Source organism: Oncorhynchus mykiss, chromosome 1 (assembly GCF_013265735.2).
Source record: "Oncorhynchus mykiss isolate Arlee chromosome 1, USDA_OmykA_1.1, whole genome shotgun sequence".
Classification (NCBI taxonomy): Eukaryota; Metazoa; Chordata; class Actinopteri; order Salmoniformes; family Salmonidae; genus Oncorhynchus; species Oncorhynchus mykiss.
In genome coordinates, this window is record NC_048565.1 from 16801610 (window position 1) to 16817387 (window position 15778).

The window sequence follows — 15778 nt, forward strand, 5'->3', positions numbered from 1 at the left end:
AGAGTCATCCTAACTGACTGTCAAAACAGATACTTTGCCATTCATTCTCAGTTTTTATGAAACCAACACTAATTTCTTTGCAGCATCATCATGTTCTAGTTTCCTTTGTTACATGTGACCGTGCATGTGACTCAGAGGCAGAGGCACAAGATGACCTTCTGGTCAGCCAGTACTTCTGTAATGAACCCCCTGGCTGGATTTTTATAGGATGCTTTTAATGGGAGATACACAAGAGCATAAATTAATCTGAACTGGAGATGTTCATCTTGAGATTGTAGAAGCAGCCAAGAAGCACCACCACGCTCGTTTGGGAATAACTGGACCCAACTGGGTCACCTGAGTTATGGTGTCATATCGTAGGCTCACGCTAGGCCTGTTGCGGGCTAAAAGGTGTTGTTAATTTAGACCAGAACCTTGACCATGATGTTTGTTTGTCTGTCTGCTTGTCATTGATTTGTCGTTGAATTAGGACAAACAAATCGGTACCAAAAACATCTGTGCGGACCTCCATTGAATTTCCGAAATCCTAATGAGGCCCTTCTCAGACAGACAGTAAGAGAAGTCAATGACCCTGTTTGTGAAATGTGCCATAACCACCTATTGCAATGTGTCAAGACACATACTGTATGTGCCAAGCTACCAAGCCAGGGCCTGCCCCGGTAGGTTTGGTGAGAGATGGAAAAGTCTATTTTGGTCATGTTTTGAAAATGTTGGTAGTTTGAACTGACAGTTTTGTATGAATGTGTTATCCTCGATGGCCTGTCAAATCAATAATACCACCCTGGTATTCTGTTTCCTCGTTCACTACAGACAGCAGTGCCTACTAGGCCACAGACGTTTCCAGTGAAGGAGCTTATAATGCCTCTACCACACAGCCACCTCACTCACGTGAACAAGGCTTTGGAGGTTTGGTCTCATAAACTAGTCGCAGATGGAGTTTTGATGAGATAAAAAAAATGACATGGAAATAAGTCAGAAACACTGTAGCTTGTCATTGTTATCCTTCTATCCTGTTCTTGTATGTGTAAAATGTTGTGTAATGATTGTTTTCACTGCCTGCTGCCTCTGAGTAATAGAAGTGTTGTTTAGATTAACCATGCCGTGGGCAGTGCTGCCTAGGCACACATTCAAGCAGCTATACATAATGTTCCAAAACAAGACAGTAGAATGTACCATAACAATATTTTTCAGGTTTCAGGTTACCTGAACCTTTCAGTTTGGTCACATAAATTCAATTCCCATTCAAAAATTGAAACTGTCAAATTTGGCGTTGACTATGTCCACGGTCTTCTGACTGATGTGACTGAATGACTTTTCACCAGAATTCCCCTGCCCAGTCATGTTTCTTCAGTTTAGACCTAAACTGAACATGACACAATGCTTCACTCAAAAGCATGTCATAGAGTAGGTTTTGAAAAGGGTGCTTTCCAGAAAACCTAGTGTATTACGCAGGTAATATCCTCTTCTTTGGGATGGTCTATTTGAGGAGAACAAGTTATATTTGCTCTGTCTAGTCATTTCTAACCAATGCAACTTTCTGGGACATACACTACAAAAGTATGTGAACACTCTGACTATTTCAGCCACACCCATTGCTGAGAGGTGTATAAAACTGAGCACACAGCCATGCAATCTCTATTGACAAACATTGGCAGTAGAATGGCTCGTACTGAAGAGCTCAGTAACTTTCAACATGGCACCGTCATAGGATGCCAGCCACCTTCCCAACAAGTCCGTTTTCTGCCCTGGTCAACTGTAAGAGCTGTTATTGTGAAGTGGAAATGTCTAGGAGCCACAATGGCTCAGCCGCAAAGCGGTAGACCACACAAGCTCACATAATGGGACTGCCAAGGGCTGAACTGCGTAGCGAACAAGAACTCTTCTTCGGGAGCTTCGTGAAATGGGTTTCTATGGCTAAGCAGCCGCACACAAGCCTAAGATCACAATGCGCAATTCCAAGCGTTGGCTGGAATGACTGGGGGCACAGTACATGCCCTCCAGGACACCTACAGCACCGATGTCACAGGAAGGCCAAAAATATCAAGGACATCAACCAACCGAGCCACGGCCTGTTGACCCCACTATCATTCAGAAGGCAAGGTCAGTACAGGTGCATCAAAACTGGGACCGAGAGACTGAAAAACAGCTTCTATCTCAAGGCCATCAGACTGTTAAATAGCCATCATTCGCCAGCTACTTAAGCTTGCATCTTGGAGGCTGCAACCCTATATACATAGAATTGTTAGATACTACTGCAGTGTTGGAGCCAGAAAAAACAAGCATTTCGCGACACCCGCTAAATATGTGTATGTGACCAACAAAATATGATTCGATTTGTAAAGCTCACCGCCATTGGACTCTGGAACAGTGGAAATCTTAACGCTACAGCATACAATAACAATATAGATGGTTGTGTGATTCCAACTTTTCCTGTTCCATCATGACAATGCCCCCATGCACAAAGCGAGGTAAATAAAGAAATGGTTTGTCAAAAATCGGTGTGGAAGAACATGACTGGCCTGGACATAGCCCTGAGCTCAACCCCATCAAACACCTTTGAGATTAATTGGAATGCAGACTGTGAGCCAGGACTAATCGCCCAACATCAGTGCCTGACCTCACTAATGCTCATGGCTGAATGGAAGCAAGTCCCCGCAGCAATGTTCCAACATCTAGCAGAAAGCCTTCCCAGAAGAGTGGAGGCTGTTATAGCAGCAAAAAAGGGTGGGGACCAACTCCATATTAATGCCATGATTGTAGAATGAAACGAGCAGGTGCCCATATACTTTTGGGCATGTAGTTTAGGAGACAAATTAAGATATGTTCAGCAAGCAATCATGGGGACACACTGGTTGAATCAACGTTGTTTCCACATAATTTCAATAAAATGTTGTCTATTCCACGTTGGTTTAAGATCTGTGCCCAGTGGGAAGGTTCTCTTTCCTATTTGTCCTTCAAGATAGATGACCGCATGTCACAGAGATCACAATTCCTTGACCGAAAACACAAAAATACAAATATCTGTTTCAGTGTTTTTATTAGAAAAGGGAATTACAAAAACTTTGGCAAGTTCTGTGAATCAACAACGGCGTTTGTATAAAATACATTAAATTTCAGGTGTGTGCTGCACTGCGCATGACACGTAAGCTGCATTGCTGACCTGAAGTCAGTTCTTTAGTACACTTCAAAGTGACATCTCCAACTTAAGGCTTAATGTGACGCTGAACAAACTTTCTGCAGACGTTTACAGACGGTTGGAAAACAAGGCATCTGGATTGAATCAAACACATAAACCACATGGCTCTGATATTTCCCCCTTAGCCATTTCTAAAGCTAATCATTTGAGCTTGCAGCAGCTACAAACACACTTTTCTTCCTCGTGTCACTGTTTCTAAATCAGTCCTAGACTATTTTCTGAGAAAATGTTATGCCCAGGTTTGTGCTATAGAACTAGCTTTTACACAACTCTAACTTTTCTCTTGAATTCTTCCACATGCAAAAAACTCAACCGTTTAGTTTTCATCCATTACTGTCAAATTAAGATTCAGAATACATTGAACATCCCCATACAGAGGACATCTGCTATATCAGAATCTCTCATGGAATCATTTCAGTACATTTTCAGATACTACAGGATTCAAGTTCCCTTTTGCATAGTATTACCCGGCTAAATGCCGAAACCTGCCGACTCAACTCCTCCTCACCAAACAGTCTCAGATAAGTGCTACTTGAATAACAGTAGAATTATTCATCATCATTGAGTCATACTACATGTTACCAGGCAAGGGGGAGTTGGGTATTAAAAGATGAGTTACAGGTGCCTCTTAACACCAAGCCAGCTGATCATTTGCAGATGTTAACTGAAGATATACCATTGCATTCTTTGAGGCATTGTCTGCAACTCCAACTCTCCCTCACAAAAATCAAGTGATCCTCCCCCAATATTTCCCCAAACACAAAACATTTATTGTGTGGGGGTTCATTGATTGGCAGGAGGGGTGACTCGATTTCATCATCCTGAGTCAGAATCACTTGGGAGGACAGGAACCATGGGAGAAGTTATTTCCTTTTCTTGTTGAACTTAACATGTCCCCCTTCCTTTTTTTAAAAAGAACTTCATCCACAAGCAGGTCCTGTCGCCTCCATCTTCTTTTCCAGCCTCTCAGTGGTACTCTAAGTCCCTTCCAACAACAGAAGCCACATCTTTGGACTGAGTCACCAGTTTCGGAGAGTAATCCAGGGGAAGACAAATCTCTTTGCTTCGTTTAATTAAATAAGGTCATCGTGTGACGCTCAAGTGACGCTTATGGTTCAACACGTCATGCAGCGACGTCTCATGTTGAGGGGCTGAGGATTTGGGTCGATCTGCAGGAGCAAAACACAAAGGTTTAAGATTCAATAAGTAGCCTAGCGGTTAAAAGCGTTGGGCCAGTAACCGAAAGGTCGCTGATTCAAATCCCCAAGCTGACGATGGGGAATTTTTTTTAATGTATCTGTCGATGTGTCCTTGAGCAAGGCTAACTGCTTCTGTAAGTCACTCTGGATAAGAGCGCTTGATAAATGACTAAAATGTAAATTGAGTGATAGAAGTGTAGAGAGTTCAGTTAATCAAAGAAGTGCATCCCTATTGTCACGAGAGTATTCCAAGGGGTGCTAGCTCACCTCGCAGTACACCGGAGGAGGTCGGAAGCGGAACTCCTGGACAAAGGCCCTGAGAGGGTGCTCCATAATCCCACTGAGGTCCTCCTCAGGATGGGGGGCCGTAATGTTCCGCTCAGCCTCCTCATCCGTCACCACAGAGCTATAGTCAGGAGGAGCTGTGTGGGGAGGGAAAGAGGGTACAGATGAGTAAACCATTTTTCCTAAGGTAGGAGATTTTCAGGGGGACCTGGCATTGACACCGCTAAGTCTTGTATTACAATGAGACAGACACTTACGCTCAGGCTGCTCGGGGATGGCCATGCGGAGCCATTCCAGGTTAACACTGTACTGGCTGCTGACGCTGGAGGTGCGGCTACCAAAGGGATGGAGGGGGATGGTGCCCATGACCAGGGGCAGCTCTAGACACAGCTTGGAGGTCCCAGGAACATCCACACACACCTAGGTGGTGGAGAGGGGAGAAAGCTTTTAGAACTACAGTAACCAACACGTCAGTAGGGGTAAAACTACTACCGACTGATCTCTAATTAGCCTTTCATTATCAATCGGAGGCATATCCTCAACAAGGAAAATCTAATGAATGTGAATGATGTACTTTTAATTCTGTCTATGGCTTGAACTCACCCTGAGCATGTATTCCACTTTGATGATGCGGCACTGCAGGATGGAGGGCCCGACAGGAGGGATCTTGATGGCACGGCCATGCCAGGTCTCCCTGCGCTGGGCGCCCACCACATCACCACTAAGCGTGGCCACCACCGCTTGCTTCTGCTTCATGGTGCCCCGGGCGATGAACGTCTGCGTCTGTGTGATGTAGGCCTTGGGCACCACAGAGCGTGAGGTGGCATTGTCAAACTCAGCAAATACAGGAATCACCTCACCTGGAAGATGAAGAATAGAGGCTGTGAGGTGAGATTTGGTTCAGTTAAAATGAGTTATTTGCCTTAATGTTCAGTTTTCAGGGCCACTAGGATTAAAAGGTATGATTGGTTCTTACCTGGTGTGTAACCTTTACGATCGATCTTAGCGGTTATTGACACCTGTCCAAAATTGCGGTACCACACCCGTGCCATCTTGTCTTTAGTGCCAGCTTGGGGAGCCAATAAGGCTGGTGTGTTAATGTCAATGGGCTCGATGACTGTGAACTCCTTCTTGATCTTCCTCACTGTAGCCCAGGGCCTATGCAGCTTCACTTTCACCCAGTAACGGATGCTGCCATGCTTGCCTTCGAAGGATGTCACCAGTGTCCTGTTGAGGCAAAAAAAAAAGAAGAGTTTAAATAAATAAACACAGATTGATTAGACATTAGTTGTTCTTTAATAAGATGCAAGGATTTCATAGGTCCAAATCAAATGCAAATTAACATTTGCCTCCAGTGCATTACTGTATAATAATTCCAAAACCATTAATTCCAGAAAGGGATACTTACTCTTCAGGCAACTGGAAACTAAATGGGAATTCATGTCTTCCAGCAGAGAGGAGGGTGTGCTCGCCATTATCTGATGAAAAATGAATAAAATAAGCATTCATTATTTGAAACCACTTCTGATCCACATTGATTACTGAATGAGGGCCTTTTGCTTTCCAACGCAATGTACTAACTAAAATACATACAGGAGAAATCACTGAGTTTCTTTATTACAATGAACTGCAAATGCAGTTTTCCCTTTTCTCCTTAAACACAAAAGCACCATCACATGCCCTCTATACTGCTGGGTGCTCTTGAATGGGGATTTGCAGTCCCTTGTTTTTATATATATTATCAAATTTAGGGCTGCATTCAGACAGAGTAAATTCTTAGAGTGAATCCAAACTCAATCTAATATGCATAATACTTTCAAATCCTTTGACAGGGTCAAGTACTTTACTTTTACTTAAGTAGCGGTTTTGGGGTTGTTTTTTTGTACTTCACTACATTCCTAAAAAATATGTACTTTTTACTCCATACATTTTTCCTGACACCCAAAAGTACTAGTTACATTTTGAATGCTTAGCAGGACAGGAAAAGGGTTCAATTCACACGCTTATTAAGAGAACATCAATGGTCATCCCTACTGCCTCTGATCTGGCAGATTCACTAAATACGAATGCTTTGACAGTAAATGATGTCTGAGTGTTTAGTGACCATGGCTATCCGTAAATACTTTTTAAATGTAAAAAAAAAATAATAATAATTTGAAAATAAATTGTGCAGTCTGGTTTGCTTAATATAAGGATATTTTAAATGATTCGTACTTTTACTTTTGATACTTAAAAATATTTAAAACCAAATACTTCAAGACTGTTACTCAAGTAGTATTTTACTGGGTGACTGTTACTGGAGTCATTTTCTATTAAAAGGTATCTTTACTTCTACTCAAGTAGTATTTTACTGGGTGACTGTTACTGGAGTCATTTTCTATTAAAAGGTATCTTTACTTCTACTCAAGTAGTATTTTACTGGGTGACTGTTACTGGAGTCATTTTCTATTAAAAGGTATCTTTACTTCTACTCAAGTATGAGCATTTTGTGCTTTTTCCACCACTGACTGCTTAAATTTTAATGAAAACAATTATTTTTCCATGCTGCAAATTTAAACGTTAAAAATAAAATGTGTATATTTCACCTTTAACCAGGTAGGCCAGTTGAGAATTTACCATTGAGAACACCCGAATATGAAAATGATTACAGAATAACTAAGAAAAAAACAAACCTTCCCATGAGAGAAACCCTACACAAAACCCAGTTATGTACAATGAAAATACTTCTCTCGAGTAAAATTTGCCCAAGTGGTTTTGCCCAATGAGTTGCATAGCATGGAACACTTCATTGCTTTCATTCACTGATAGAGAGTGAATGACTAACCTGCTTGCAGAAGAACTTCTCTCCTGTTGAGATACTCCACTTCGTCGCTGTAGTTTTGAGTATAGGCAGTACTGGACCCAGCCGAACGAGATTCGGTCCAATGCACTTTCGCAAAACCTTCTGCGTGCAACTTCAACGACTGCACTTTACTTTCACCTGAAAGGTTCAAAACAACTTTTCCAGACACCACGTCCCCACTGCTGAAAACTGGAGGGGAATCGATTTCTGGAGAGTCGAAGACGATGTACAACCTTTTCAATTTGTCGAAAATCATCGTGAGGGTTGTTAGTTCCAAACAGTATACTTATGTTAAAATGTTATTGTTCCTTGTTCAAGTTGTCAAATAACGTTTTGGTACTATCTTAATATTATTGTCGCTACACTTGCAAAACAAAACTGATTAAGTAGTCGCGGCCACAGCTCCCTTTTGCGCGATGTGGGCTGTCCTAATATATTATGTAAGGCCGCATAGAGGGTAACGGGCTAATAAACATCTTTCCTGGGTGTGGAGCGCTAGAGCAAACGGGGAAAACCGTGACTGGTGATTGATGGTTACAGGTTCTTAGACGAAAACAGGCTTACTGAGCATGCCCGAAGGCTGCAAAGATCCTCCCATTTGACAAAATAGTTTCACATTGCATAATAGTAAAAAGGGTATTTCAGCTTTTGCTCATGCCCATTTTTTTGTATTCTGTACATGTGGTCTATGCATTAATTTCTAGAAAGGGAACAATGCGCAACTTGCCAAATATATATTTTTAAAGTCTGTAAATTCCTATAATGAATTATATTTTCATTGTTATTATTAATTAATGCACTGCATTGTTAGGGTTCATCTTCATGCACTTTCTCCTTATTCTTACTTTTTCTTGAAGTGGTATCCTATATGAAATGGCAAAAAATTCAATGTTATGACCAAATCAAATGTTTTCGTCACATACCAAGTTTACAGCTGGTATAAACGGTGCAGCAAAATGCACACAAGCATACCACTTCAAGAAACAGTAAGAATAAGGGGAAAGTGCATGAAGATGAATGGTACATTTTAAACAAATATTTTATACACATACACAGAACATATATTGAAGAACAATTAGTTACATGACCTCTAGATTGCAAAATCGGGTAACATCTTGTCCCAAAAAAACAGTTGTTTACCTTTGTTTCCTGAAGCATGCAGGGTTATATACTGCCACCTTGTGGTGTGAACATGACACATGAAACAGCAGGGTTTCCCAAACTCAGTCCTGGGGTCCCCCTGGGTGCACGTTTTGGTTCTTGCCCTAGGGCTACACAGCTGATTCAAATAATCAAAACTTGATGGTGAGATGGTTATTAGAATCAGATGTGTAATGCTAGGGCAAAAACCAAAACATGCACTCAGGACCTGTACAGTACAACTTTATGATACCCCCGCCTCCTGGTGGCTATATGAGTTTTAATTTTTTTTTAAGTGTCAGTCACGTAGGCCTCACTGTCTCTAATCAACTTTAGTCAGCTCTGACCATAGACTTCCTATAGTGGCTGGGCAGATGAGATAAAAACACATACACAAGCATGATTTTGGATTTATACAGCCACGTAGTATCAAATAATCAATGGTATGCAGACAAACTAACAAGTTAATGCAGTGTAAATATTTGTGTTCAGATTGTACAGAAGGCCATAGCTACATGTTCAACAGTCTGGCTTGAATTTCTAAATATACGAAGGTGCACAAACAGCAGGACTTAATATTTAGCAAATTAAGCCAGAGTTTATTCAAGCTAAAAAATAAAAAAAAGTTTATTGCTATGAACACAGTATCCCTATCAATCAGACAACCAAAGACAGTTGTAGTATCAGTACCACTATGAAGTTTCTCAAAACCAGATCAACCAAACTAAAGCATTGATCAAAGCTTCATGTCTTGACAGGAGCAAAACTATTTTGCAAATCAATCTGACCGCGGGAAAAAAGTTTATATGATATATGAAATAATACAGTATGTCCACAGAATGTTTGCCCCGGAAAGTTGTAGTCCTTTGAAGGTTATAAAATGGCCTAACCATAAAAATAAAAATAAAAAAAATTCCTAATGAAATATCACTTCATAAGCTATTTTACCAATAGATTTAGCATGATTAAAGTTTACTTTTATACATGTCTGAACACTGAAGTCCTACTACAGTGTATTGGAAAGTATTCAGACCCCTTGACCTTTTCCACTTTGTTACATTACAGCATACCACCATAAATCTACACACAATAATAACAAAGCAAAAAAACAGATTTGGAAATTTTAGCAAATTTATACAAAAAATTACCTGAAATATCAGATTGACATAAGTGTTCAGACCCTTTACTCAGTACTTTGTTGAAGCACCTTTGGCAGCGATTACAGCCTCGAGTCTTCTTGGGTATGAAGCTACAAGCTTGGCACACCTGTATTTGAGGAGTTTCTCCCATTCTTCTCTGCAGATCCTCTCAAGCTCTGTCAGGTTGGATGGGGAGCGTCGCTGCACAGCTATTTTCAGGTCTCTCCAGAGATGTTCGAACAGGTACAAATTCAGGCTCTGGCTGGGCCACTCAAGGACATTCAGAAACTCATCCCGAAGCCACTCCTGTGTTGTCTTGTCTGTATGCTTAGGGTCTTTGCATTGTTGGAAGGTGAACCACCTTCCCAGTCTGAGGTCCTGAGCACTATGGTGCAGGTTTTCATCAAGGATCTCTCTGTACTTTGCTCTGTTCATCTTTCCCTTGATCCTGACTAGTCTCCCAGTCCATGGCGCTGAAAAACATCCCCACAGCATGATGATGCCACCACCATGCTTTTGGGAGTCCTTTAGGTGCCTTTTGGCAAACTGAAAGCAGGCAGTCATGTGCCATTAAGAATGATGAAGGCCACTGTGTTCATGGGGACCTTCAATGCTGCAGATATTCTTTGTTACCCTTTTCCAGCTCGTTGGAACTCTACAGACTATTCTTTCAAATCTAATGTTATTTGTCACATGCGCTGAATACTTTACAGTGAAATGCTTACTTACAAGCCCTTAACCAACAATGCAATTAAGAAAATATTTACTAAATAAACTACATTAAAAAAATTATAATAAAAAAAAATAACAATGAGGCTATACAGGGGGTACTGGTACAGAGTCAATGTGCGGGGGGTACAGGTTAGTCGAGGTAATTTGTACATGTAGGTAGGGGTAAAGTGACTATACATAGATAATAAACAGCAAGTAGTGGCAGTGTAAAATCAAAAGGGGGAGGGGGAGGTCACTGCAAATAGTCTGGGTGGCCATTAATTGTTCAGAGGTTTTATGGCTTGGAGGGGTAAAAGCTGTTAAGGAGCCTTTTGGTCCTAGACTTGGCGCTCCGGTACCGCTTGCCGTGCGGTACCCGAGAGAACAGTCTATGACTTGGTTGACTGGAGTTTCTCTGACACTGCCTAGTATATAGGTCCTGGACCTCATGGCATGGTTTTTGTTCTAACATGCACTGTCAACTGTGGGACCTTATATAGACAAGTGTGTGCCTTTCCAAATCATATCCAATCAATTGAATTTACCACAGTTGTAGAAACATCAAGGATGATCAATGGAAACAGGCTGCACCGGAGCTCAATTTCGAGTCTCATAGCAAAGGGTCTGAATACCTATGTAAATAAGGTATCTTTTTTTATATACATTTAAAAACCTGTTTTCACTTTGTCATTGAGGTATTGTGTGTAGATTTATAAGGATTTTTTATTTAATCCATTTTAGCATAAGGTTGACAAAATGTGAAAAAGGGGAAGGGGTCTGAATACATTCCAAATGCACTGTATTAGTCAGGTAAAGGATTTTTAGGGGGTGTATTTCAACAGATTTCTGTAGAGGCTGTTTACCTAGCTGGGACTCCAGATACAATCTATCAGTTAATTGTTTTTCTATTCATGGAGATCTTCTTTATTTGAAATAACAAACAAAGCCTAATCAAAGTCAGTAATGTAACTTACCTACACATTAAATCTTGAGTACTTTTGGAGGTTCTCTGGAATAACAAAAACCTTGCTTGACAAGTTTGCATGCAAAGAAATGAGGACTTAATTAATGTGCAGTATAGTGAAGATGAAGGGTTGGGGGGTGTCCTGTCCCTCAAGCTCCCATGTGTTGTTTTCCCTGTTGCCTGAGAGACAGAGGCACTATTTTTTTTAAACCCCCAGCCCTTTTCAGACAAGCAACTGCCTCTGCCTCTTATTGGGCGTCTCCACTCGCACTTCCTTTTACAGAAGTTTATTCTTTCCAAAAGCACTATTCACAGTTGTCTATCAGTCATAATGAAATAACATATAAAACCCCTAAATCAAGACTGTAAATTGCCATGACTTCCCAGTAACAGGAGTGCTCTATTTATTTACCCTGCAGTCTGATGTCCTACACTCAGAGAGAAAAAAGGGGGGGGGGGGGGGAGTGCTATTTAGAACCTACAAGGGTTTTTCAGCTGTCCCCATAGGATAACCCTTTGAAGTACCCTTTTTGGTTCCAGGTAGAACCCTTTCCACAGAGGGTTCTACCTGAAATCAAAAAGGGTTCCACTATGGAGACAGCCAAAGAACCCTGTTGGAACCCTTTTTTCTAAGAGTAAATCCAATTCCTATAAGCATGTTGGTGCTACACGTGAGCTTCACTCACACACAACCAAATTTAAAATATTTTAGTTCATAATGTAAAATATTCTCCAGAGTTTCGTGCCTCTAAGAATGTAATTTTCTAATAGGTGTGCATTTTTTTTCCCGGGGGCCATAAGTAGGGCATGTGTCTTTACTGTGTCCTCCAGTAGGCTTGGTGAAATCCAAGATGCACTAGGCTACTTTTAGAGATAGCTTTTTAAAACACGCAAACAATTAGTCCCATTCATTGGCTCAAAATTAAAAGGAAATCAATATATGCTACACCTTAGAAATAGTTTAACATTGTTGAGAAATAACAAAACAGTTGAACAATGACCAGAGTGCTTTTTCCATGAGAAGACTACTTACCTCGGATGAGATGTTGCCTCTTCCTGAAGTAACTGATCTTGGAGGTGTAGTCGTTGTAAACGGCATTCATGCCTCCACTGCGATTCTCAAGCCAGTGGGCAGTGGCAACCCCTCTTCCAAGGACCTTCATGGAGTCCACTTTCGTATCCCTGTTGAGCTCCAAAACGACCTTTCCGGACAGTATCTCGCTGCTGGCATACACAGCATCGCCCGGTCCGTCGAACTCCAGCTTAAAACTTTTGATAGTATTGAAAGTCATTCCTTGGAGGGGAAAATAAAGATTTTTTTACCACAAGAAAATGTAGCCTGAGACATAAATAACTGAAGGAGCCGAGAATCGTCAATCACACGATTCTAAAACTCAATATATATACACTAAATTAAATTACACTGTTTTTCAATAAAATCTTTCACACCAGCTGATCAAAAGTCTGTCAAAGAACGCAAACCAAACCTACCTTTAAAAAAATGGGAGATGGTGAATTCGAGGTGTCAGGCTGTCTTCGCTGACTGTTATATTTATATTGTACAATGTTTCTACCACATAATTTCGACGCACAGATAGGGCAGGTTCCGTTTACACGCCAATTAGAATAAAGCACATTTGAGTCACGTCGCCCATTCTTGGCGACGAACGTGGACAGAAAGCGACAACTGCAGAGATATTAGAGAAAGGATGAGATAGGAATCCCATTGGCAATGGATGGAACAACGAACAATTCCTCATCAGCAGACAGCCAACCAATCGCGTTCACGTTGTCATGTTGCGTCACGCAGTTGATAAGTTAATCGTCACGCAACCCTTTCTCAAAGTCATGGTATGAGTCGAGAAACCTGCCTATTTTCGTCAAAAGTACGTAATATCACGATTCCAATGCTATACGATATTAGAGAACAAGTTAATTATCTCACATCTCGGATGTGCAATGGTGTACTTTTTGTTTACGAAATTCATGCTAATGTTGTTGTTTTTTAGCTCGGGCCCAATTGACTTCCATTCAATCCATGAAGGAGAGCTCTTCTTGTCCCACAAATGCACCGTGCGCCCCATTGACAAAGCAACGTACACAATGAGAGGTACAACAATTCAAATGGAGTTTCCTATCTCCTCAAAAGTATCTGACTACTTTTTTCAGTACGTGCTTGAAATGTAATTGGTTTACGAGATGATTCGCTCATAGATTGCTGTCCAATCCTGCCCTCCCTCATACATGAGTGCACAAATTTATGTCTCATGTGCAATACGCATCAACCGTATAAGAAAATAGATAATGCATTGGATGCATAAGATATCATGGAATAAATCAAATCAAATATTCATATGTAATAGGTTTAGGTATTAATTTATGAAAATCTAGATTAAAATGGGAGAATATTCTCCCATCGGCCCTTTTGACCTCTTACTTTTTCCGCAGCAACCAGTGATCCTGGTCAACAGAATCAATCAAACAGTATAGCTTCCGTCTCTCTCCTCGCCCCAATCTGGGCTCGAACCAAGGACCCTCTGCACACATCAACCATAGTCACTCACGAAGCAGAGCAAGGGGAACAACTACTTCTAGGTCTCAGAGCGAGTGACGCCACCGACTGAAACACTATTAGCGTGCACCACCGCTAACTAGCTAGCCATTTCACATAGATTTTTCTGACTAGTACAAAAAAGTTACTATATAAATGTCCACCTTAAAAAATACATGTAAATTGATAACATCTGATATGTGTTGATGAATTAATGAACTTGGCTATGTTTCCCTTCATGATAACTGGGTCATTGTCCTTTCAGGTGTGTGAAATCAGGTTTGGCATATTTAAGTCTAACCACCCACTCACGGTTTTGCTCAACAAAGCAGCTCCCAAACATGGCAATCTACAGCTTGGGTTCAAGGTTATGTTGCTGTTTCGTCATTCTCCTATTTTGTTTTTACACATATCATACTTAGTCAGGTGTAAAAAAAAAAAGGGAGTAAATCCAAGAACTAAACCTGTCATTGCCCAAACAGACACTAACCTTAGCAACACACTTATTGAATACCACATCATGTCTCATAATACCCATAAAACCTAGCATTAAAACTCAGAAATGGTTCCAATCCTTTTTTCCACCATACATTTTTCTGTAGGGGATTTTAGAACTACAGTGGGGCAAAAAAGTATTTAGTCAGCCACCAATTGTGCAAGTTCTCCCACTTAAAAAGATGAGAGAGGCCTGTAATTTTCATCATAGGTACACTTCAACTATGACAGACAAAATGAGAAGAAAAAAATCCAGAAAATCACATTGTAGCATTTTTAATGAATTTATTTGCAAATGATGGTGGAAAAATAAGTACACTGCTCAAAAAAATAAAGGGAACACTAAAATAACACATCCTAGATCTGAATGAATGAAATATTCTAATTGAATACTTTTTTCTTTACATAGTTGAATGTGCTGACAACAAAATCACACATAAATAATCAATGGAAATCAAATGTATCAACCCATGGAGGTCTGGATTTGGAGTCACACTCAAAATTAAAGTGGAAAACCACGCTACAGGCTGATCCAACTTTGATGTAATGTCCTTAAAACAAGTCAAAATGAGGCTCAGTAGTGTGTGTGGCCTCCACGTGCCTGTATGACCTCCCTACAATGCCTGGGCATGCTCCTGACAGGTACCAGGATCTCCAGAATATCGCTCCGGAGGTGGTAAGTGGGGTTCTCGGGGAACCGGGTTAGGCTGTACCAACTCACCACAAAGGAAACATTTTCTGAGAGGTTGGGGTCTCTCGGGGATGGCAGACAGTCTATGAGTTAACTCCTTAATAACCTCCATAGTAGCCTTAAACCATTGGTCGTGGCGCTCTGTCAGAGAACGAAGCACTTCCAGGAGGTCCTGTAACAGCTCCTCATGTCTCCCAATGGTGGCTCCCTGCAGGGAGACAAGTCTGCTGGGTCTGTCATGGCTAGTTCATACTATCATGACACAAGGCGAGACCTAGACGCAGACACAGGAGGCAGATGGTTGGAGTTTAAGATTTTTAATAATCCAAAAGGAGTATGCGGAGCAATGGTCGTGGACAGGCAAAAGGCCAAAACCAGTTCAGAGTCCAGGAGGTACAGAGTCGCAGACAGGCTCGAGGTCAAGGCAGGCAGAATGGTCAGGCAGGCAGGTACAGAGTCCAGAAACAGGCAAGGGTCAAAACCGGGAAGATTAGAAAAGGAGAATAGCAAAGGCAGGAAAATGGGAAAAAACGCTGGTTGACTTGGGAACATACAAGACGAACTA

At 41.2% G+C, this 15778-nt stretch overlaps 1 protein-coding gene across 2 annotated transcripts; it reads right to left on the minus strand.

Annotated features, from left to right (window-relative positions):
• Positions 1–3020: 3020 nt before the first annotated feature.
• LOC110492040 (arrestin domain-containing protein 2) lies at positions 3021–13155 on the minus strand. 2 transcript variants are annotated; one of them, XM_021566050.2, is made up of 8 exons: positions 12968–13155; positions 12510–12770; positions 6089–6158; positions 5657–5907; positions 5284–5540; positions 4938–5100; positions 4663–4817; positions 3021–4365 (listed from the first exon to the last, which is right to left on the minus strand). In XM_021566050.2, exons 2-8 carry the CDS (start codon positions 12766–12768, stop codon positions 4312–4314), a joined length of 1209 nt encoding a protein of 402 aa, XP_021421725.1. In that variant the 5' UTR covers positions 12769–12770; positions 12968–13155; the 3' UTR covers positions 3021–4311. The 2 variants fall into 2 exon arrangements, with proteins under 2 accessions (XP_021421725.1, XP_036810131.1); XM_036954236.1 differs by lacking the exons at positions 12510–12770; positions 12968–13155 and adding an exon at positions 7505–8210.
• Between the last annotated feature and the right edge of the window lie 2623 nt (positions 13156–15778).

What these genes read in the sequence shown, in the direction of transcription:
- LOC110492040 (XM_036954236.1), bottom strand. Translation starts at nt 7,778, where the DNA reads ATGATTTTCGACAAATTGAAAAGGTTGTACATCGTCTTCGACTCTCCA. An exon ending in TCGTAAAGGTTACACACCAG is followed by an intron (nt 5,541 to 5,656) that starts GTAAGAACCAAT and finishes TTCATCTTCCAG; the next exon opens with GTGAGGTGATTCCTGTATTT. An exon ending in CTCCTCCGGTGTACTGCGAG is followed by an intron (nt 4,366 to 4,662) that starts GTGAGCTAGCAC and finishes TTGCTCCTGCAG; the next exon opens with ATCGACCCAAATCCTCAGCC.